This window comes from Lucilia cuprina, chromosome 2, assembly GCF_022045245.1.
Source record: "Lucilia cuprina isolate Lc7/37 chromosome 2, ASM2204524v1, whole genome shotgun sequence".
NCBI lineage: Eukaryota > Metazoa > Arthropoda > Insecta > Diptera > Calliphoridae > Lucilia > Lucilia cuprina.
In genome coordinates this window covers 1,597,933-1,621,310 of record NC_060950.1, presented here as the reverse complement: position 1 = coordinate 1,621,310, position 23,378 = coordinate 1,597,933, and the positions used below count along the sequence as shown (strand labels likewise).

General features: G+C 28.6%; 2 protein-coding genes across 3 annotated transcripts in view; one reads left to right on the top strand and one right to left on the bottom strand.

Moving 5' to 3' along the window:
• LOC111683721 (1-phosphatidylinositol 4,5-bisphosphate phosphodiesterase classes I and II) overlaps positions 1–23,378 on the top strand; it is a 190,779-nt gene that overhangs the window by 40,894 nt on the left and 126,507 nt on the right. The window lies entirely within an intron of this gene.
• Positions 1,442–23,132, bottom strand: LOC111683946 (T-box protein H15-like). 2 transcript variants are annotated; one of them, XM_046956437.1, is made up of 6 exons: positions 21,572–23,132; positions 15,237–15,538; positions 15,044–15,174; positions 5,157–5,442; positions 4,320–4,564; positions 1,442–2,637 (listed from the first exon to the last, which is right to left on the bottom strand). In XM_046956437.1, exons 1-6 carry the CDS (start codon positions 21,930–21,932, stop codon positions 2,115–2,117), a joined length of 1,848 nt encoding a protein of 615 aa, XP_046812393.1. In that variant the 5' UTR covers positions 21,933–23,132; the 3' UTR covers positions 1,442–2,114. The 2 variants fall into 2 exon arrangements, with proteins under 2 accessions (XP_046812393.1, XP_046812394.1); XM_046956438.1 differs by having other exon boundaries at positions 15,249–15,538; positions 21,572–23,128.

The following is a 23,378-nucleotide window of genomic DNA, read 5'->3' as shown; positions in this document are numbered from 1 at the left end:
TTAGTTATTAATTGTATTTACTAAAACCAATAACCTGCTATTACAAACATATACTTACGTGAACTTTTTAATAACTTTATTTATAATTTCAATTTATTTTTTAATTACTGGTCATATATCCAGCAATTTTAACTACTCTGTTGGTTTTTTTGTTACCCAATAGCAGGGAATTCTCTCACATGTTAATGTCTAAAGGACATTGTATATTCAATAATTCCCATTCATTCCACTATTCTTTAAATGTTTTTTAATTATATGTTGTAATATTCTTGTAATAAAAAATATTTTAATTTCCTAGAAAATCGTTCAAGATTTAAAATATCCTGTTTAATTTTTCATTATTTGGGACACACTCTAAAAACTCTATTTAATTAAGTCATTATAATATATTTCTATACTGTGTAATAGATTTATAATAAAAAGTGTTTAATAGAAATTAGTTTTCATGTCTGTCGTCCGATGATATTTAAACAACAAAGCTTTTGTAAAGTATTTAACGTCATAATTTCCGTTTAATTGCTCTATTTCAATTAATAAATTATTAATTTTATTTCAGAATATTTAAAGTGAACATGTGTTAAATTGGAAAGATTTCTATGTACGTAATTTACAAATATTTTATATTGTTTCTATTGTTGGACTCCTTGTGAAACACAATTTGTTGTTTTTTTTTCTCCTGTTAGTTGACAAGCACATGTCTAAATGCCATTACAAAATATTCACGTTTTTTATATTTTTGATGTCTTCTTTTCAGTGGAACTGTCATAAATTACTGTTAAATAAAATGCCTCAAACCCAATGAGCCATAACTGCCATTAAAGAATTGTAAGCAATTAATTTTTATTTCTTTTGAACAAAAAGGGTTGAAACATCTTTTCATTAATTAATTACTTTATCAACTCAATTGATATGACGACTGTTAAAAGTATTTGGTCTTATACTGCTAGACTTATAACCCTTTTTGAAGACTATTGATTGGTAAGGCATCAGATGTGTTAACTTTTAATATCGAGTATAATTATTTTGTTGTTAAAAAATAAATTTTATAAGGCTGAGTATTCAGCGAAGTCCTTGTCTCTTGACATAAATGTTGAAAAAATTAATTCTTTTTTTATCCGCATTCGCTGAAATAAAAATATAAATATTTCTTAGCAAAGCTCCTTTATTTTTCGCAAAAAAAATATTTTTTGTTTCGAAATTACAAATTTGACAGGACTTGAGTTATTGTAAACCTCTTATATCACTTACGTACCAATAACTCTAACTAAATGAGAATTCTCAAAGAAAAATAATTTTTTTAAATACTTTTTTATAATTTTATTCATCACTTGAAGCTAAAATTACTAAATAATATTTTAATAATTATTATCATTGTTTATATTTATTATTATATTTTAAACATAAATATATCTAAAATATTTATTTTATTATTGTTACATAAACATAAATATTACTGAAATACAATAAAAACTGCGTTAATACAATTTATTAGCAAAATTTTTATTGTATCTAAATATTTTGTTGTGAATATAAGTTTATTTTGTTACATGTAACTTAAAGTTGCTTGATTTTAAACATTCATTAGTTAACTAAAAAATTAATTTTGCCATTATGTATTATTATTGTAGTTTTACATTAGGAACAATCTATATTTTACATTCATTCATTCCAATTACAATTTCAATTACAAATATAAATAAAAAATTCAATAATTTAAAAAATATTCAAATTAGACGATAAAGCAAAGATAAAAAGCAAATTAACAATTTTTACACTTTTTTGTTTTGGTTGTAAACTAAAGCCAGATTACAGTTAGAATGTTTCGATTAATTTATAATTACGGAATATGTTTTGTTGTATTTACATAATTACTAATTGTTATTGTTTTAAATTATTTGATTTTGTTTTTTACATCACAAACATTTTTTTGTTTTAAACTATTTACTAATACTGTGCTAGTGGGTTTTGTTTATAATAAATAAAATTTGTTTAAATTTTGTTTTGGGAAAAAATATTAACATAAAATTAAACATGTTTTATACGATTGCACTTTTTTGAAGGAAAGGTAAGGAATTATTAATGGGGATATTTTATAAATTAATTTGGGAATTCTATCAATTTGTTGGGCTTTGGGATGGGGGAGGTGGCTGTTGCTGCTGTTGATGTTGATGTTGTGGTACTGGATAGGGACTAAAGCGATGAAAATGTTTTGTCCTTAAGTCTGGCGAAGCTGAACCCGATGAAGAGGGAGTTGTTGCCGGTGGTGGGGGTCCCGGAGGTGGTGGTGTCCGTGAAGCTGCGGCAGCTGCCGCTGCAGCATTGGCGGCTGCTTGAGCAGCAGCTGCCTGATGATTGGCCAAGAAACCGGCTGTAAGTTGTGGCCACTGCTGTTGCCACATGCCGATATTGAAGGCGTTAATAGCTGCTGCTGATGGTGGTCTTTGATAGAGATGAGGTAATAGCATTTCGGTGTAGGGTGAACGTCCAAACATTTGCAAATGTTGCCGTGCCTTTTCAATGAAAGCCAATGAGGCAGCATCAGCTTCTTGAGGTGATAGTTGTTGCATCAAGGGATCAGGGAAAAATCTCAAGGGTGAGCGTAAATGTTGTTCGAAAAGGTAGGAATCCATGGGATCTCTGAAAAGGAAATGATATAGATATTAAATTAAATCATATTAAAACCTTTGAAATATGTTCATTCTTTTTATGTCTGTTACTGTATTTTTACGATATGAATATTTGTTTAAGACATTACATTATAATCTTAAATATTTCCTATTATTATTACATTTTTTTTTTCAAAAAAGTCTCAAAATATTAACCATTCACTTTTGTACTATGAACAAGAAATTTTAAATTTACTCTTTCGACATGTTCAAAATTCCTTCAAAGGGTTAATAAGGTTAACATTCCACCAAAGATTAAAATAACACCAATATTAACTTATCCTATTCAAATAAAGTAAAGAGTTTGCAATTACAAATTTAATTTTATTTTCATATACTTAGTCTTGTATTTAACTATAACAATAGTAATTGCAATGGAAAACACAAAACAAAAAAAGCATTAACAACAGCAACAATATTATGACCAGAAAACGTTGAAGTTATTTGAACATTTACTCATTATTAACGTGTTTTCATGTACGAATATTATTTCAAAGTTAAACATGCCGACCTATAATTTACTCTACTTAAAACACTACCGCCGCTTTCCAATGCCGACCACCACCACCATCAACTCATTTTTTGTTGTTAACAATTTTGTGTTGCCTCTTTCCGTTTTTTTTGGCATCGAAAGAAATTCATGCAACATTTCATTATTCATTTTTGAGTTTAAGTGTTGGGAAAAGGGTATAGAACTCCTGTTAAATTCTCTAAGATTTTTTGTTCTCTTTTTTGTTTTACACCTGGGACTTAAAATGAGAATGAGTATTTTTACCTAGAACTATGATGTTGCTGCTGCCGATATGTCTAAGTCTGGTGGCAATATCAAAACATAAATATAAGCAAACATCAGTTTCTGTTGCCTTTAAAAAATGTTTTTGGGGTGCGTGTTTATGTTTTCTTTAGTTTTAATTTGGCAATTTTAAAACAAAGTTAACAGTGGAACCAAGGAAATTTTGTGGATTTTTAAAGAAAATGTGTTTATTGATCATCCTGCAACACTTGTGGTATGTTTTCCCACTGTGTATAAATTTCATGTGTACAGATATCACAATTATATCAGCTCTTCATTTTGTTTTAAAATTTTATTCGTTTAACATTAAACAGTGGCTTATGAATAAAAGTTGTTGCAGTTGTTGTACTCTTTTGTTGCCATTGAACATTCAACACTTTCGGCAGCCCATTAAAATAAAAAGCAACACATAATTGTTACCAATAAAAGAAGCACCGAAAGAAACAGCAACACAAATTATATTTATTACTGTTGAATGAATGATGGTTAAATTGCACCAATACGAACGAGTATTTGCCAAATATTTATTTGCTTAAACCCTTTATTAAGAAATTTACAAAAAAAACACACAAACACCCAGCCATTCATATCAAAGAACAACAACTTTCTTTAATGTTGTTAATCTGTTGCAACAGTCATGTGGTGGCATGCATGCCACAACAATTAAATACAAATTAAGTTGCACAACTAAAATCAAAAAAAATGTTCATGATGAAAACATTTTTAGTTGTTTTTTTTTTCTTGTATTTATGATGAGTTGTTTTCTAGCTGATCCTGATATTATTTTCTATTTTTATGGCCTTAACTAAAAAGTATGTATTCATGTATAAAAACATATATTTTTATTTTTATTCGCTTACCTATCAAAATCAGTCAAACGTGATGAATCACGAAAACCTTTGGCAAACGGATTTGAATCGATTTTCAATTTGGTAATCAATTGATTTTGATATGCCGTTACAGCCGTGAAAACAGTCTCTGGAAATACAAAAGTTTTATGATCCATTTCCTGCAAATCCTTGGGGGTATTTGGTATACTCTGTCCATGACACAAGCGCACTAAATGTATACGTGGTTGATAGCGATGCATGGAGTTTAAAACAATCTAAAATGAACATTTATAAAAAACGAATATTTTAGAAGAATTTAATAAATAAAGTAAATTATAACTGCCAAAGCTTGATTAGTACACATAGAGAAATATAAATATACACGCCTGGTATTAAATTGACACCAAATTTTTACTCCGCAACATTGCAACAATTTGTTGTTGCAATGTTGTCTAAAAGTTAACACGTTTGTTAATTATTTGACAATGGATATGTATACAATTTAGATCGCGACAACGAATTGTTGCAATGTTGACAACGTTGTGTTGTCAACATAACATAGTTTTGTGCTACGTATGTGTAAACTTCACTACGTATGTTATTGAAAAGTTTGGTGTCGATTTGGAACCAGGAGTGTATATATTTTTTCCCTCTGTGTATTATCAAAATTAGGTTGCACTCTACTATATTATAAGTTCTTCCCCACCTTTTAAGAAATATACTACAACTGGGAGAAAACGTTGTTTCAAAAGAAATTATCATATGTTTCCATGAATCAAAACATATTTAATTTACGATTTAATTTAAAAATCCACCATTTAGCTTTTCTACTAATGTTCTGCTGATGAACCTCAAATATTCTCTTACCTGTCCACTTTTATCCATTTCATTATTGGTCAGCTTAACCTTTTCAAATGAAACCACTTGTTTTCTCAATGCATCCACACTAATGGGACTATCGGGATGGGCGTAAAGTCTAGCTGGAGGTGGTGGATCAGCCTTACCGGCCACCAGCCATGAACTGCGATGGTATGCATAACGATAACGTCTCGAATCCATGGGTATGATGTCAATTAAAACTGCATAACGATCTGGTGGTTGCATGTGCCTTAAAGGTCCTGAAAAACTAACGCGCACCGTTGGAAACATCCGCCTGCAATAGAGTAAAAGAACAAAATATGAAATAATTTCACATGGTTTTGATTTCATGTTCGTTAAGAGGCTTATTAAGGTACTTAGTTACTAATTCGCTTTCTTTTTTTGAACTAAAATAATTACTATTGTAGAAATGTCCTCACGTTTTCATTACCTTTTATGGGGTTTTTCACTTCGTCACATTAACATGTTCTAAGAACTTAAAAGTTGGTCATAATTGTAATTACCAAAAATCATGTTAACGCAGTGTATTAAATGTAATAGAGTTCCTGGCATCAATTACAAATTTCCGTCAAGGAATGTGTCCAAAGGGCCATAACTATTTAGTTTGAGTTAATATAGAATGGATAAGTGGTATTTTCTGTTGTTATTTTTTGTAATAGGAATTGTATTAATTGGCATATTTATTATTTTTAATATTTTTGTATGAAAAATAAGAATTACTTAAGTGTTAGATTTCTATTAGTAATGTGTTTCTAACTAAATAGTTTCTAGGTAAGAAACATGCGATGTTCAAATTATACTGATAATACAATTCTTAACTTATATTGTGAATTGTACATATTATAATAACTTTCAGTTTTCTAGAAGTAAATACATATTTTCGATACATAATTATAAGCTAAATTTGTTTTCCTATTTTAAAACTATACAAAATTATATTTAGCTTATATCTTCATTTATTGTCCTTAGCAATTTCTTTTAAATAATATTTCAAAGTCACTTATCTTTCAACATTAAAAAAACTCATACTTTCAGGCATATAATTTTTTAATAAATGACAACCAGAATTACATTTTGACTTTTAATCTGATGAAATAGATGTCTTGCAACAAAACCACAGCAAAAAATAAAAACGACAAAGAAAACCAACCCCTCCAATTAACTGGTCATTGTACCTCAGTTGCAGGCCATTAACAAGTACTAATCATTAGTTCTTTTAACTACAATAATAATTCCACATACATGTTGCAAGCTCTTTTTTTTGTAAGTAAAAAATACTAGTTTTTATTTAAAACTAAAAGAGTAAAAAAAAAAACAAGAAACCAACAACGATGTAAAAATTGCACTGTAATTGTAACTGATTACCTTGCTAACGTAACAGCAACAAGAACAAAAACTATACAACTGGCCACTCTTGTATAATAGACTATGATATGAAAAGTGATGCCAGATGAAGGATTTTACATAGAAAAAAGTTGCAATTGATTCTTAAAATTAATTAGCGAAATTATTAGTGTGTGTTCGAAAAATGGTGAAGGCATTTGGTATTTTGGATTTTGTTAACTTGAAGGACGAAGCCTCACCGTTTCGGACGATTCTTAATGATTCATTAATAAGTAAATAATTAGTTGTATGAAATACTTGGTTTTATTGTTAATCGTCAGAACGAAGTTTATTATACGTACCAAAACTGTGTATTTGTTGTCATTATTTTTTGAAGGACTATAATATCTTTCCATAACATACTATTCCAAAACAGACCGTATTTTCGATATCTCGGAAACAATGTTCTGTTCACGGCTAATATATGTTTTCTATGAAACATTTTACTAGTATTTTTTACCAAAAAACATCATAAAAAGAATTACGTGTTTATCTGGCCACTTTCATTCGCTATCTTAGTTACTGTGATATTGTAGTTAAATTCTGGCAGTTGTTGCTATTTTTATTTTCATTTTTAAGTGAAAATGTCCTGTAATTTTTTATTAAGTTAGTCGCTTGTTTAGTTGGCCGGTTGAATTGTGAATGCAGCTTTTGTTGCTGTTATTGTTGTACAACAACAATAACAAGTGTGTACAACTAAAACAAAACAGAAAAATATAATATACATATTCGTATAAAATATCCTTTGCCCTGTAATTAAAGCTGCAAAAGCCGCCAAAATGCTGATGATAATGGTGGTAGTAGCAGCAACTATAGTGGCTAAATATTGCCGGAATCACAATTGCAATGTTAAACGACAAGCGTCAGAAATCAATGTTGTTTATAAGAATTTACGAAAAGTATAGTTGTTTTTTTAAGAGAGAATTCTGTATTAAAAAAACTTTGACAATAAAAGTGAATTATAAGAAAGATAAATGAGTTCATAATTCTAATACAACACTACTTATAAGAGCATGTAAATATTTTAATTTTGGGAAATTCGCCGCCATCGCTGTAATTGTAAATTTGGGTTTAGTGCATTTTTTATTCGCTTTTCTACTGCAAATTTATAATGAGTTTCATTCAGAGTCTTTTGTCACATGCAATTCGTTAAAGCATTGCGTTTCGATATCAATCTATGTCAACACTTCGTTTGCCATGTTATGTTTTTGTGTTGTAGCTGCATTTAATTTAATGTTTTTTTTTTGTTTTCATCATTAACAGCAATTGCAGTTTGCTTTGTATATTTTTTTTGCATTTGTACAAAAAATCATACTGCAGTTGCATTTAATTTTTTTTATTTCTATTTGTTTTATTTGTGTTTCTGTTAATGATTTTGATTATGCCATTTTATTTGTTTTTTTTTTAATTATTAATTTTTATTATTATGTCGCCAGTATTACGTTTGAATTAAGTGAAAATTGAACTTAACAAAAAAAAAGAGCATTTCATTAATTAGGAATATTACACTGCGCCATAATAAATATTTTTCATATCTTTTTTATATACCTATAGAACATGCATTTCGCTTTGAATAATTAATTCTTTTTTTTCTGTTTCAAGTTCCCTTTTTTAACACCTTTTTTTCTTTATTCATGGTAAATTAAGTTTTTGTAACAAGTTATAAATAACAAAATAAAATATGCAAATTTTTATGTTTATTTTTTATTAAAAATATATACTAAAGAAAAAACTTCAACTTTCATCAGCGCGTTACAAATCAACTGACATGCCATCATGCTATGAATATGTCTTTAGTTAAGTTTATGTCATGTCCAATATGTTTATGATGTGCCCCCCTCATCTTCAACTACTTTAGACTGAACATAACGCTTTAAAAAATTCCAAACTTGTTTGCTTATCTGTTTATAATTTATTTTTACACTCATTATTTGTTTAATAATATTAAGGGTTGTCTTTCCAAGATCATGTGTGGCAGTATTCTAGACTAAATGGACATTATTCAACTTCTTTCTAAAGAGAGGAGAGTCTTACAAATTTGGAAAACATATCTTTATTTTATGACTGCTTAGGGGATTTGGGGCAATTAACAATTTTTATTGCTGGATATGACCGTTAAACATTTAAATGGTTATTGTTATTTTATTTAAATTTAAGGAGTTCAAGAATCACTTAATAATGCTGTTTTGGACCTTAAACGAACCTAAAATTTTGGCAAAAAATATTTAGTCATAATAATTCGAGAAAAGCGTCCAAATAACTTTATTATCGAAAATATAAGAAAATTTCATAAATTTTTAGTTTAGCAATTTTGTATCTGATGCTATATTTTTGTTCTGTTCTGTTTTTCTAACAAAACAATTTACGACTTATTCTAATGCTCTGGCGGAGCTCTATTTGTTTTAGTAGCCATTTCTAGGGGAAGGGATGGTGTTTTGTAATAAAAATATAATTTTATATGTATTTATGTAAATTATTTACTGAAAATATGATTTACGATTTTCCGTTTTGTATTTTGTTACTTCTGCCTTTATTGTAGGATTTGTTTTACATTTTTTTTTTCTTTTGACGAGTGTTTTGTGTTTTATAGATTTTCCCCTGCAGTAGTAAATAGAATTTATTTATTCAAATTTTTCTAGTTTAACACTTCTAGTGTTTTGTTATTTGCTTTATATAAAAACACATAAAAAATATTTTAGACAAGTTAACACTTTGCAGTTACTCAGTCTGTGACTTTTACAGTAGTGCTGCTAGAGATGGAAAAGGGGTTAAAGACGTTTGTGTAGACAACAACATTTTGTTACAATGATTGCCAACTGTTTGTGTAACATTTTATTGTTTCGAATAGTCGCTCACCTGTCTTAACGTGTTAACATTAATTTTCTATGGTGGAATTAAATACGTTAAAATGTAACTATAAGTTACAGTGGTTAGGTAAAGAGAAGAGAACTGAGTAAAAATGTTTCTTATAATATAAAATCAAAATAATTCAACAGACATTTAATTTAAATGTTAAACCAAATTCATATACATATTAATATTTTATTTACACTATCTATTTATTGACAGCCCTGTACATACATCGTAGACAACTAAATTTTTCAACTCCACTGTGTAAGTAGATCTTTATACTTGGGGATGGCTGGGTACCAACAAACGAAATTGTACAGACAGGAAAATACATTTTTGTTACGAGCAGCAAAAAGCCCAGAAAGAACTCACAACTATTAAAGCCAAGTGTGGATTTTATGTTGTTGTTTATGGGAAAATTAAGCAAATTACTCAAAGAAAATTATAACGTCAACAGACGAAAAAATGGTGTTGATTTGAGAAAACTAAATAATACAACGTCAAAAAATTAACAACAAAACGGAAGAAGATTATGTTAATTAAATATGAAACACAAATTTACATATTTTGAAAAAAATATTAAGCAAAAGTGAATCATTAAAAAATTCATTAAGGTCTAAATTGGAACATATATAATACAAATGTCAAAAAGGTATATGTATGTATTTGCTAACTCCTCGTTTTGTTAACCATGAAAATCGAAATTTTCTCGCTTCTTGCTACCAAAATATAAAACTTCTCTATTACACAGGGATTTTGTGTTATTTTCAGTCATTTACTTGTCATTTCTAAGAAATGTCCTGTCATGTGGTTTTGTTATCGAAACCAACATCAAATGTTGACAAATATTTACAGCTTCTGCTTGCAAACAGTCGTGCTAAGCGTAGCAACATCAATTAACTTAAACAACCAACATATTTCTCGTACTCTCTTCGACACTGGCACTCCCCAACAGCGTTTAAAATCATAGTCCTATTGTCTGTTCAAAATACCATAGTACAGGTCATTCGGGCAGACAATCAGTCAGTCAGTGCTATGTGAAGAGTTGATTGTCGTTTCTCTCACTGACAGCGTAACAAAATCGTTGACCACGTGATATTTTATTTCAATGACCGCAAATATGGTTTGCAATGCCCAACCATAAAGACAAAGGACAAGAATGCATATTTACTCTCGCAGATACACAAACACACATGTAACAGGAAGAAAAAGAAAGAGATGTCATTGTTAACACAAGACAAATTTTTACCTATTTCACGAACACATATACACACACAATTTAAAACTCTTGCACACAAAAGTATAAAGAAAGGTGGCAAAAACTAGACTAAAAAACTATTTAACCACCAATACTTTATGTTAGACAAGTCCTATACAATATTATATTGTTTTTGTACTCCTGCTGCTTACTTTAACTAAATATTTAGTTTTAACATTTAATGTTGAAATCCTCCTGTTTAATCTGCCATTAAATGTAGTTTTCCTGTGTTCGTTTTTTATATATATTTTAATTAATTTAATGAAGTGCTGCCTAACATTCATTCCTGCACATAAAAATTCCTTTTCATTGCCTTTTTTACTTTAGGCCATAAAAATATTCTTGTATTAAAATTAACATAATCAAACGCTGGGTTATTAAATAGAGTAAGTCTAGTTGTATATTTAGTTGGCACCAACATTTTGTTAATATTAATTTTCTTCACAACTTAATTAATATTTTATTAAGAATAATTCAATAAACTGACAGTCAGACAGACATAGATACATAAAAAATGTAGAGGAAAACCGGAGGGTGAATGAATATAAAAACAGCTGAATTTTTTTTATAAAGAATAGTTATTTATCATTTACAAGACAATCCACACAAAATTAAAATACTTATGTACGATATAAAATTAAAAATTAAATAGTTTAATTCTTTTTAATAATAAGGGTGGTATATTTTAGTTTAATAATTTTAATTAAGCGACAAATATGTTGTCAAATTTTTTTAAACATGTCGTTGATTTCATTGACAAAAATGATATTAAAATGTTTAATTATTAGGATTTTTCTTAATTAAAACCAAAAACAAACTTTTACTCTTTAAAATTCGTTTTTATGCTAACTTCATTTAATTGAAAATTTTTCTACCAACATTATTTAGTTTCTTAAAGTCATTTGTTTCACCTTGACACAAGATGCGTGCGCTGTTCCAAGAGCAACGAGCTAACAAATAAATAATATTCGTTTTAAAATTTTTTTAACAAATGTACTACGTGTGAGTGTGATTATTTGGATGAATTTTAATTTGAACAAATACATGGCTAATAACTCAACATGATAACTCAACAACAAATAACTTTAGTTTTAATTTTTTTCTTCTTGTTGTTGTTGCAGTTGCAACATTTGGAGCACAAACCTAAAGCACGAGAGTTACATTTTATTTTATGCATTGTATTTTTGTCCGTTTTTCATGAAAAAAATGTTCATTCCATTTATTGGAACATTCATTCATACACTTTTTTTAATATTTTAGAATGAGTATATTTGCAAGTGTATATTACACTTACAATCGTTTTGAAAAATGGTCTTCGGCACGAATTTGATTGCGTATACTGGCATAGCCAGCTCCTATGTAAGTTAACTTTGTTTTAACAAGAAATAACAAAGTTTATTTTTATTAGTAATTAATGGTGAAAAAAGCCTTGTTTAGTGAAAAATTACAACAACTATAACAACAAAAAAAAATAAATAAACGTGAATATTTAATTTGATATTAAAATAATAAATTAAAGAAATTTTCTGCCTTATGCTGGACATTTCTATACAATTTGATTTGAGGCAATAGATCTTCAGAGATATATACAGAAATTTAACTGAAATCGGAAACACTTTATTAAGTATTCAAATGTCGTTTTTTTAATATATGTTATTATTTTTAATATGTTATTATTTCTATAAATCTTATTTTAATGTTGGACTTTAGGACCGAAGTATTGTTAATCTTACAACCATTAGCTCATTTTGTCACCGCTGTTTTCTGTGTAAACCTGAGAAGATCAATATTGCCATTACATAGCACGCGTGATAGGGGAAGAAAATTCTGCTGACGCTATGTTTATACACATACACTATAGGTTTAATTCTTCTTCTTTTTAAAATGAGCAATATCAGTTGGTTTGCTCTCAACCTGAAAAACAAAATCAGATCAGTTGCTGACAGGGATGGGAAAAGTGATTTTGTTTCAGTATCAAAAAATATTTCAGAGAGTACTTTTTTGGATCTCAAAGTACTTAGGTTAGATTAGGTTATAAGAGGATGTGTACTACACCAAGTCCAAAAAAGGAACCTATGCCACAATCGGGCCTGTTGTGCGCTCTTTATCATAAAAAAGGAACTGAATAAATTATTCCAATCAGTGTTAGTCAGGAATGTTATTTCCGAAATAACATCTCTTCCAAGATACTTAGATCTATCTTCGACGAATGCCTGGCAGTGACAAAGAAAGTGCTCCAGAGATTCACTGTCCTCTCCACATGCTCTATATACGTCTGAATCCGCATGTCCAATTTTGCATAAATGTGCTCGTAATCCTGTGTGTCTACTCAGAACACGTACTATCATACTAACTTCAGACTTGCTCATTTGAAGGAGATTTTTCGTCTTGCTCATCAGGGTCACCCCATAGAATTTTCGTGGTTCTACCCACTGTTTCATTATTCCCAGAGGTCTTATGGGATTCTCTCACTCATATTTTTAGTTCAGCTTTTGTTGCGTCAAATGGTTTTGCGTTTGTCAGTTTAATTGCCTTGAGCTCCCTTCCCTTTAAAGCTATTACATTTGCTCGTTACCGAGTACTCCCGAGTGGGCTGGTACATACATGATGTGAACCTTGCCTCTGGGAGAGCAACGATACAAATATTATCACGAAATTGTACTTTGTAAAATGTTATATTTAAAGCATTCATGGCGCTGTTATAAAGTCTCGAAAAGGGACAAAAATTGCGTTTTCTCAAAACTCAAGACATAATATCTCAGATTCCAAATGTGATGGAGAAAATATGAAGGAATATTACTTCATATTTTCCCTTTTCGAGACTTTATAACAGCGCCATGAATGCTTTAAATATAACATTTTACAAAGTACAATTTCGTGATAATATTTGAACTCATCGCTAATTAATCTTATAGAAGCGTCTAACATAATCTCAGGGTTTCAACTATTTTAACATTTGGTCTGATAATATTGAAGAGAAACAGCTATGAAAGTTATAGAGTACTTTTCCTACAATTTTTATTTGATGCATTTTTAAGAAAAAGTCCCAAAAAAATATTTTAAATTTTAAAGAAACTTTCATCCCCATATTCTAAGTCTCTTGTTATTTCAAAACGATTTATTGAAAATTAATTTAACAGACATATTTACTACAGGTTAAACGATAATCGGATATTGAGATTGTAGCCTTGAAAGTATCAAAAAAGACTCGGGAGTATCACGGTACTTTTGCACATCAAATAGTATCAAAAAAAGTACCATCGTACCAATTTTGCTATCCCTGGTTGCTGATCAGCACTGGTCGAAGCAAGGTCGGTAGTATGTGTGTGAGCAACACTTGTGTAAACAAATATCTAAAAGAAATTAAAACCTTTCCTAAATTTTGTTAAAATTAACATTTGATATTTTAGAATAGATTATTTCAAAAAATTCTGATTTGAAAAACAGTAAATTTTGAAACACCGTGTCTGTTTGTTTAGTTAAAAATAAGTATAACATTGATATCAGTTAAATATTTAGTACAATAGTGCTCATTGTGGCCTCGGTATCACATTGATATTCAGATACAAACAAACACCACTGCTCTTTCCTACTTTCAAGCCAAACAAACACACATCCATCTAACCATTCATCCGTTCTTCTAACCATTCCTTTCTTTCTTCATGTATTCATGCACAACTCATTTATAGTGAGTTATAAACAGTGAAAACATTTTTATTTCAATTTGGTCGTTACGTTTGTATTGTTGCTGCTGTTGTTTTGTGTTATTGTTGCTGCATATTGTGATTGTTGTTGCTGTTGTTTGGTTACTTTTCGTTTTGTGGTGACAAGCCAACAACATTCATGTGTTAAAGCGTTGGAGTCATCATAAATTTTCAAGACAAAAATGACATGAAAAATATGAAATGGTTTTAATTACTAAACAACGTTTGAGAGGGAGGGAGTACAATGAATACGTACAAATGTATAGCAGTAGTGTATGTAGAAATATTTATGTTTCTTTATGCAAGTAGTATGTATGCAACACGCCTTTGTTTGCTTAAGTTTTTATCAACATGTTAAGGAATTCTTCTCCTTATTTTATTATTTAATTTTATACCTTGAAAGTTATTTTTGCTTTTTTATGACAGAAGTATTTATTGATTTCGTGTTAGTTTTATACAATATAATTCTTTATTTTCTGCAACAATTTATTGTTAGAGATATGTTGAGCAACATTTTAGGGAACATATTGAATCAACATTTATAGTTTGTGTTTTGTTTTTTGGTATAAAAAATAAATTATATTGTTTGTCTAAAATTGATTATTTAGTAATGTTAACCAAATCTGTTTATATATGGTTGCTAAAAATAAATTTCATATTAAAATTTAAAGCTTAATTACCTTCCCGTCTTTGTAATTATCATCTCTGTACCCAATTCATGAAATTTATCCCATAATTCTTTGGTCTCCAGATGACACTGTATCGGCAGTAAATCATCACAATTACACGAACCCACAATTTTCGGTGATGGCTGAAATAAGATTTTCATTTAGTATATTTTAGTTTTTATCTCAAACTAGGAGCTTTGCTAACTTTTCGTTTTACCTTCGCTGGCTCTGGGGATAAACGATCATCTTCAGTATTGCTGGGACTCTGTGGAGAAGCTCTCCCCCTGCTACTGCTTGAACTATTGTTATTATGATTACTACTGCCACTATCGTTACTATGATTAAGTCTATGTTTGTATAGACCTTTGTGACCATGATGGGGATGCTGCTGCTGGGGATTATGTCGTGACAGACGTATGGCGGAGGCTGATTCGGAATCACTACAATCGACTACATCGACATCGCCCTCGTCGTCGCCATCGGGAAAACGTTCAAGAGATAGGGGACCTGTATTGGCGAATAAAATGGATTTTATTTTTCATACACATAAGTACTGAGAACTATAATTATCTAAGAGAGTGTAACATTAAAACATACATTTTGCATTATTATTAAATAAAAATTGGAAATTGAAAAAGTTTTTATTAATTTTAGATTTTTTTAATTTAATTTTTTTTAAACAACTTGTTTTTCTGTTTCCAGCCGTCAATATCAGTTTTCGGCCTGACTCAGTGTTATTAAATATTATTTAACCTTATTTATAATTTTTATCAATCGCTTATGATGGCAGGAAAGTTGTAAAATGTATCTGCAACATTTTAAAATTTAACTTCTTTTCAAATACAAATTGCAACTTTTATTTTATTAATGCTTAAAAAATTAAAAGAAATAAAATATTTCTACTTAAAGAAAGTTAATTATTATTTTTTTCATTAACCCAGCTATCATGTTTTCTTAATCCATTTATAATATGTACAACACAAAAGTGCACTGAATCCTAAAATATTTTTCCATTTAAAATCATATCAAAATTAATCGACTCTGTTGTAGTTTTCGAAAATAAATGTAAATTCATTTTCGAGTTTTTTTCGTTTTATTTTTTAAGTGTGAATATTTTATTTAATTGCTTCTAATGTTCTCCCCCTTTTTGCAATTTGCGATCATCGTGTTAAATATATATGTATTTTTTGTATATTTCAGTTCAACATGAGTGATTTTTTGCATGTTTTCTATTTGTTTGATAAATTTTGTTTTATTACTTTGAAACTGTTTAAGAAGAAGTTGTTTAAATAATAAACGAACAGATAGAGACGGACAAACAGACATTTACGAGTATGAATAACAATTTTAAACATCAAATCATTAGTTTAATGTTATTAACAACCAAGTCTTTTAATCTTTTAGAAACACGAATTAACCAGTTGGAAAGTTAACTTGAAATGAAAGTTCCGTATGTCTGAAGACCTCACGAATTTTCACCACTTTGACAGAGTAAGCTGTGGTTTAAGATTCTATAATTAATTTGATGACAGCATTACTATAATTGACATTACAAATACAACTAAATCAGTTTTTATTTTTCTACTAGTGGAGGGAAATTTATGTATGGTAAAGTCATGTCGTTTTGTTATAAAAGCAAAAAATTCCAATTGGGTTAGCAACAAACACAAGTGATCATTATGAAAATGTAACTGTCAGTTTGTATATATTTTTCTTTTTAAGTTTTCATTCGATGAGATGTAGAAATTCGTGTTTAAATGATTTCGATCAAAAATTTTAACAGAAATGAAAAAAAGCATTGAGAATTTCAATCACAAAATCATTAAAGCGGCAACACAAAAAAACAACAATAACATTTACAAATGAAATACCAGAAGGAGGAGAAGATAGAAAATTAAATCAACATGCAACATGTTTGTTAAAATGATTTTAAAACTTTCAACATTTTAAAATTAATTGCGTTAATATGCAAATTATAATCTACAATAATAAATAATATTAACTACAATAGCAAGAGAAAATAAAAAAAAACAAGTTTATTAATTTGAAAATATTATAAAAATCACACTTAGAACTTATTAAACCGTTGAAATTTTGATCTCGTAATAATTTTTGCTAAGTTCAGCTTAAAGTCCTATTTTTTGTTTCTATTTTTTAGTTACTAAATCCTATTAATTTTACTTATATTAAATTAAAACAAACACATATATGAACAATTTGTTTGTTTTAATTTAAAACCGCAATGCACATTTACTATCATAGTTCAAATCTAACTCTAACACCGAAAATAATAGCTAATATATGTTTATTTGATAGTGTTCAGTTGAAGTCGTAGTACATATTTAAAAACTTTAATGCTAATCATTTTTTTATTTGTATAAGTACAAATATTATAATTTTTCGGTAAGTTATGAAATTTTAAGTATAATATACCGATTGGAAAGATTTCGAAATTACCGTCAATCGAGTCCTAAGTATACTTTCAAATATTTTTTTAGGGCCGCAGTCAAAGCATGCAAGTGTAATGTAGTAGTAACCATGATGATGGTTTTAGGTGTAACAATTGTTAGTAAAATGTGAAAAAAATAATAAAATTATTTCATTATTAATTAAATACAATTTAAAAAATCACTGTTAATGCATTTCAAATATTTATTAATTGATGTTATATTCTGTTTTTGTGTTTTTTCTACACCATTATTATTTTATGTTTTTAACTTGTTAATGTTGTTTTTATGATTAACAAACGAAAGAAAAAAAAGTAGTAATAGCAATATAATAATTGTTATTAACTTCTATTTGCTGCATTTTATATAATTTAAGTATTTATACACGTATAAATAATTTATAAATTATAAATTGTCTTAAATTATTCATGTAATTGTCATGTTTCTATATAACTATTTTTTTAAGCAACACTTTTGTTTATTTATAAATAAATATTTATAATTTGCAAATTATATATTTTAGCTTTTTTTCTTTAATTTTTTTATATTTATTAGAGATTGACAAAGGAAGTCAGGCAACCAGAAAATTAAAGATCTAACAACATGGCTTAATTTGATTTAATTATTTTATTAAGATTATTATTATTTTTTATTTTCACATATTTAACTGTATACTAAAACTGTAAATAAACTATAAAAATTTTAAATCGAAAAAAATGTTGGTTTACATTAAATTTAAAATTAAACAATTTGAATTAAATATATTTCAAAAACGAAATATGTTCTGTTCAATATATGTAATTGAACAAACAAGTAGTTTTATGTAGCATAGAATTCTATGAAAAAAAACTATATAAATGAATAGATTTTGTCTTATGTCACAGAAATAATTTACATTGAAAAGTAATGAGTTAAAATGCTAATAAAAAATCTTTTCACTACTTCATTTTAAGTTCCGTGCTTACAGAGAGAATGAGAGTTAAAGCAGTACTTTTAATTTCAGTTGCAATGAAGTTGTGGGGGTACATTGTTATACATATTGTCATTCCGTTTGTAATTAATCGAAATATTGATTATAAACCCTCAAAAATATATACATATATTGTAAGATGATCTAGTCATGTCTGAACGAAAAAAGATTATTAATATTCAACACAAATATTCCCTATAGGTAAGGTTTTTATGAAAATGGACAAGTGGCCACTCGAAAAACAGCGTTAACAGTCGTAACTGTTTTAAAAATGCGAGTACAGTTTAAATTCTCTCTAGCAAATTTTATGAGGATGGGGTCTGTAATTGACCCTACCCCTCATATATGGTACTTATAAAAATACTTAAAACTGGCTTAAAAATACGAGGGCAGCGTTGCAATTCGATATAATTAAGTTTCTTACGAGTAAAAATCTATCTGCAGAATTTTATGAGGATCGGTACATAATTAACGCTTCCCATCATATAAGGTTCCCTTAGAAAATGACTTTAAATCTCACTACTGGCGCTGAAATTCGAAACAAGTAAATTTCTAACGAGCACAATTCTCTCTACCGAATTACATTAGGGAAGGGTCAATTATGAACCGATTCCCATAGGACAAAGCCAAAAATAAAGTACCTCTATATCAGATAAATAGTAGTACTTCTAAGTAATATAGACGATATATAATTGAAAAGAAAGCGGTTATATAATTTGAACCCTTTAGTTTTGGAAGGCATGATTTGTATGACTTTTTAGACCGTATAATGTAATAAATTAATATAAATTTATTTTTTTTATTTATTAACTTTTTGTAATTTTTTCAATTGGTGTTAATAAATTGTTTCGATGGCTTTAAACATCGAAACTCTAAACTATAAATATATTTGCCATCGGAAAATTAATTTTAACAATCGTACATTGTCAACAATGATAGAAAGATAAACAAATAATTACGAAATAAATGTACAATAAGTAAATTTTTACACTTACAACAAGACTTGCATAAAAATGGTTTCGAGAAAAATAGCTTTCAATGTTTAATGACATTTTACTATTTTTTTAATCAAGGGATTGAAAAGCACTGAAATCAGATTTTGATAGTACACATTAATATGTTTCTCTTCTTAATTGAAATTGAATTTTCATAGTTAATACAATTTTTAAATATTCGTAGCGTATTTTTACGCTAATGACAAAAAATTGATCTAATATAGAAGAACATTATATATGTATTTTTTGTAGCCTTGAGTTCATAAACCCAGATATTTACTCTTGTATTTAATTTTTTACATATTTTTTATTATATTTTTTTGTTTTTGTTTGAAATATTATAGAAGAACTAAAACGTTACTAAAATATACGTTAATTAACATAAATAAATATCAGGTGTAAAAATAATGCTGATATATTATTCGATTCCAATTTCTCATCAAACTTAAGATTCAGATTTCTCACATAAATTATTATTTTTTTCAATAATAATAATAATATAATTTGAAATTTTATTTTGATGACTTTTAGTTTTTGAGCCGCGTTGAACTTTTCGATGGAATTATTACAATATGTATTTTTTTAAAAAAAATATTGATACTAATTTATAAATCAATTATATTAAGAAAACTAACAGCCTTATAACATTCACAACAATTTTATTTTGTTTTAAACTATACTTAAGAGAACATATAAAATTCAAATGATCTTAATCGGTCATCATTTTTGTACACATTTCTCTACGCAACTTAGCTGATAATATATTCACAAATAATAGCGAATAACCTCTTCAAAGCCTCTATAGACATAAATTCTTGTAAATAAAAAGCTACTCCTACAACAAAAATATCCTTTTCTTGTTTTCTTTTTTTTTGCTATAAGGACTATCAACATTACGTGCAGAAGTTTTGTATACACACATATTTTTATTTAGGCATAAATATGAAGAAAACTATATGTGTGTATAAATGAATGTAAATTGTGTAGATTGAATGTAAAATGTTTGTATAAACTGAAAGCATAAAATTGAGTAACACTTGTAACTCGCAATAAGAGCTGGTATGTAAAGAATCTAAATTTTAGAATAAAAGTAGTTATGATAGTATTAGGGATCCCACTTTTGACGTTTTTGCGAATATGAGAATTGGCATTGCATATAGACCATTAATATTAATATGAAAAGACACAGAATTATTATTTCGCGTTGTTAAAAAAGTTCACGCTCAGATGTTTTAAAAATTAATAATAGTTGCGGACATATTGCAAAATATTTATTTTAATAAGGAAGATATCCCACTCAATTGCAAAAAAGTTGCAATTATTTATATAATTCAATATCGCCCAGTCCAAACCGTTTAAGATAGATCCACTAGAAAAAGTTTTTTAGAAACTCGAACGGTAAAATATTTATACAACATTGACCAAAATAAGTAATATCCCTTATACGCATATTTTTCTACAGTTACATTTATTATTAAAATTATATTATTAATGCTACATATACACGGTTGTCAGGTCTTACAACGTTGGCAGAAAAATATTCAGAAAATGTCTTACAATCGTGTCAAGTTATTACACGATTTTTAGACATTTTTGCCAATATTGTAAGATCTAACAACTGTGTATACATACTATGTATTACAAGTACAAACAAAAAACATTGTTTAGTGTAAATAGACCCTTGAAATTAGTATATTTTGTAAACTTTTAAATAAAGACAAATAATATATATGATCGAACCTATCGGTTCGAGCATTTTCATTTTTATATCGTGGAATAGTATAAACAAAATTTCTACTTTGTTTGTAAACCGCAGCGGACGCATATATGTATGTACATACCAAGTATTTATTACATGTATACATATAGATATGTAAATATATTTAACTTTTGAAAAAACGTAACATTATTTCTATAGTTATCCTTCTAATCCCTAAAACCGTTAAAAGAGGTACAGGTGTTTTAGCTAAAAATAGAGGGCGGTTATGCGTGTGTTTCATTATACAAATGTATGTATAAGAAAGTGTAAATATGTATATATGCAAAACTGTGTTCATAGTGTGTATTTTTTTTTTTTTTTTTTTTGATAACGTGTGAAGAACGATAAAGTACACATCACATTACTCACTCAAACTCCTTTCCGATGGTTCACGGCTAGAGGCATTTCCGCCTCTCGCCATTATCGCTGCTATTGAGAAATCCGTGGCGACGCCGATACAGGAACTTGTCTTATAAATTTTACTATTATTTTTGATTATTGTGGTTTTTGTTATTGTTGATTTCGTTGTTAAATTTAAGTTTTTTTTTAAAGGAATTTTGGCTAAAATTTCAGCGGTTGTGGTATTTAATGGTTGTTGTAAATTATTGTTGACTTTATTACACAATTTAACTTTTTCTTGTTTTACGATTTGAGTTGTTGTTTCTAATGGTGGTGTTGTATTGTTAATTGCAGTTATATCCGGATTTTGTGTTAAATTACTAAAAAGCATTTTATAACGCCGTAAAGGGACTTTAATTTTTTTGAGGATTGTAAAGAGATATTGTATTACAAGTTAAATTTTTGTTTGATTTTTAGTAATATACAAAAATAAACACATTTTTATTTTAATTTATATTTTTTTATTTTATTTCTCTTTATAAATTACGTAAACTTTTTAGTTCGTTTCGTTTAATTTTGATTTGTTTTTATTTATATGCTAGAGTATATTTGTTCCGTTATGAGGACAACCGATCCATTGTCGCGCTGACCATTGAATGAAGATGCTAAGCGACGGCAGTTATCGAAATGTCAGGTGGCGCCCATTGACCGCGTAAAGTTGCCAACTACCATCTCATACTCAAAATGCACAGTCATCCAAGCCAGTCAGTCCGTCATTTAGTCAGTCAGCAAGCCAAAAAGCATATGTTTGTTGTTTGCCTGATGTAGTAGATCCCCAAATTACGATTCTACCGTTTTGTTTTATTATATACGAGTGTTTTTCAAGTTTCCTTACGTTTTCTTTGTTTTTGCAAAACTTTTGTCGGTTTTGTTGCTTCTTTCTTGGGGGAGGTAGTTGGCGTTCAAATACTCTTGAAAAACTGTTATGGAATGCGCAGAGGTGCATCTACGCATGCAAAAACAACAGCAGCGACAGCGATGAACTGAGCAAGATGTAGCTGTAGTAGTGGTCAACCAGCTGATCTGAGAGCTTTTTTCTTTTTGTTATTGTTTTATTGTGAAGTATATGTAAGTCGACAATTGCCTACACGACATTCGCACTCATTGTGCTTAGAAAAGAAATCCGTCTTTTCAACACATCATCAACACAAACCAGTAGAAGATACACACACACTCAAACACGACAGTACATACATTTCCACACTCTGTTCCACGCACGAAGAACTGGCGGAGTACTACACGACTGGGGCGACGACGTGATGTACGATGTTAGTAAAAAGCGTTAAAACCGCAACGGACGCCGCAAGCAGTAAAGAAAGTGTTTGTTTTTTATTTTTTTACAAAAAAATCACAGCTTTTTAGATTAATATTTTCGTAAAATTTTCAAAAAATATTTTGGCTTTTGTCTAGTGATTTTTTGTTTTAAGGCACTTTATGTTCAAGTTACGGCTATAATTTTGAGGAATCCGTTTAAATGATTTTCATTTGCTGTAACGACAACACGTCCGTAACAAGCACAAGCATTTAAAACTGACTGTAGGAAAAAAGCATGAAACAATATAAAAACATGTTTCATCCATTCGTGTGATGGCTATAGCGAAAGTTGTGTAGCACTTGCTGCTGCTCTGCCCCACTGTTTGGCCAACAAACAACAATTTTAGTTAACGTTCACATACACAAACACACGCACCCAGCGAAGTAAACTTATTGCCAAAGTGACGTAAGGTGAGCAGAAGTGAGAGAGAGCAAAAGCAATAACATTATTTATTTAGAAAAA

Bases quoted from the DNA above. Each gene is read 5' to 3' on its own strand.
- LOC111683946 (XM_046956437.1), bottom strand. From the start codon at position 21,932: ATGCTTTTTAGTAATTTAACACAAAATCCGGATATAACTGCAATTAAC. The intron at 5,443-15,043 runs GTAATTAAGCTT...ACTCTATTGCAG, and splicing joins ATAATTACAAAGACGGGAAG to GCGGATGTTTCCAACGGTGC. The intron at 4,565-5,156 runs GTAAGAGAATAT...TGTTCATTTTAG, and splicing joins AAATGGATAAAAGTGGACAG to ATTGTTTTAAACTCCATGCA.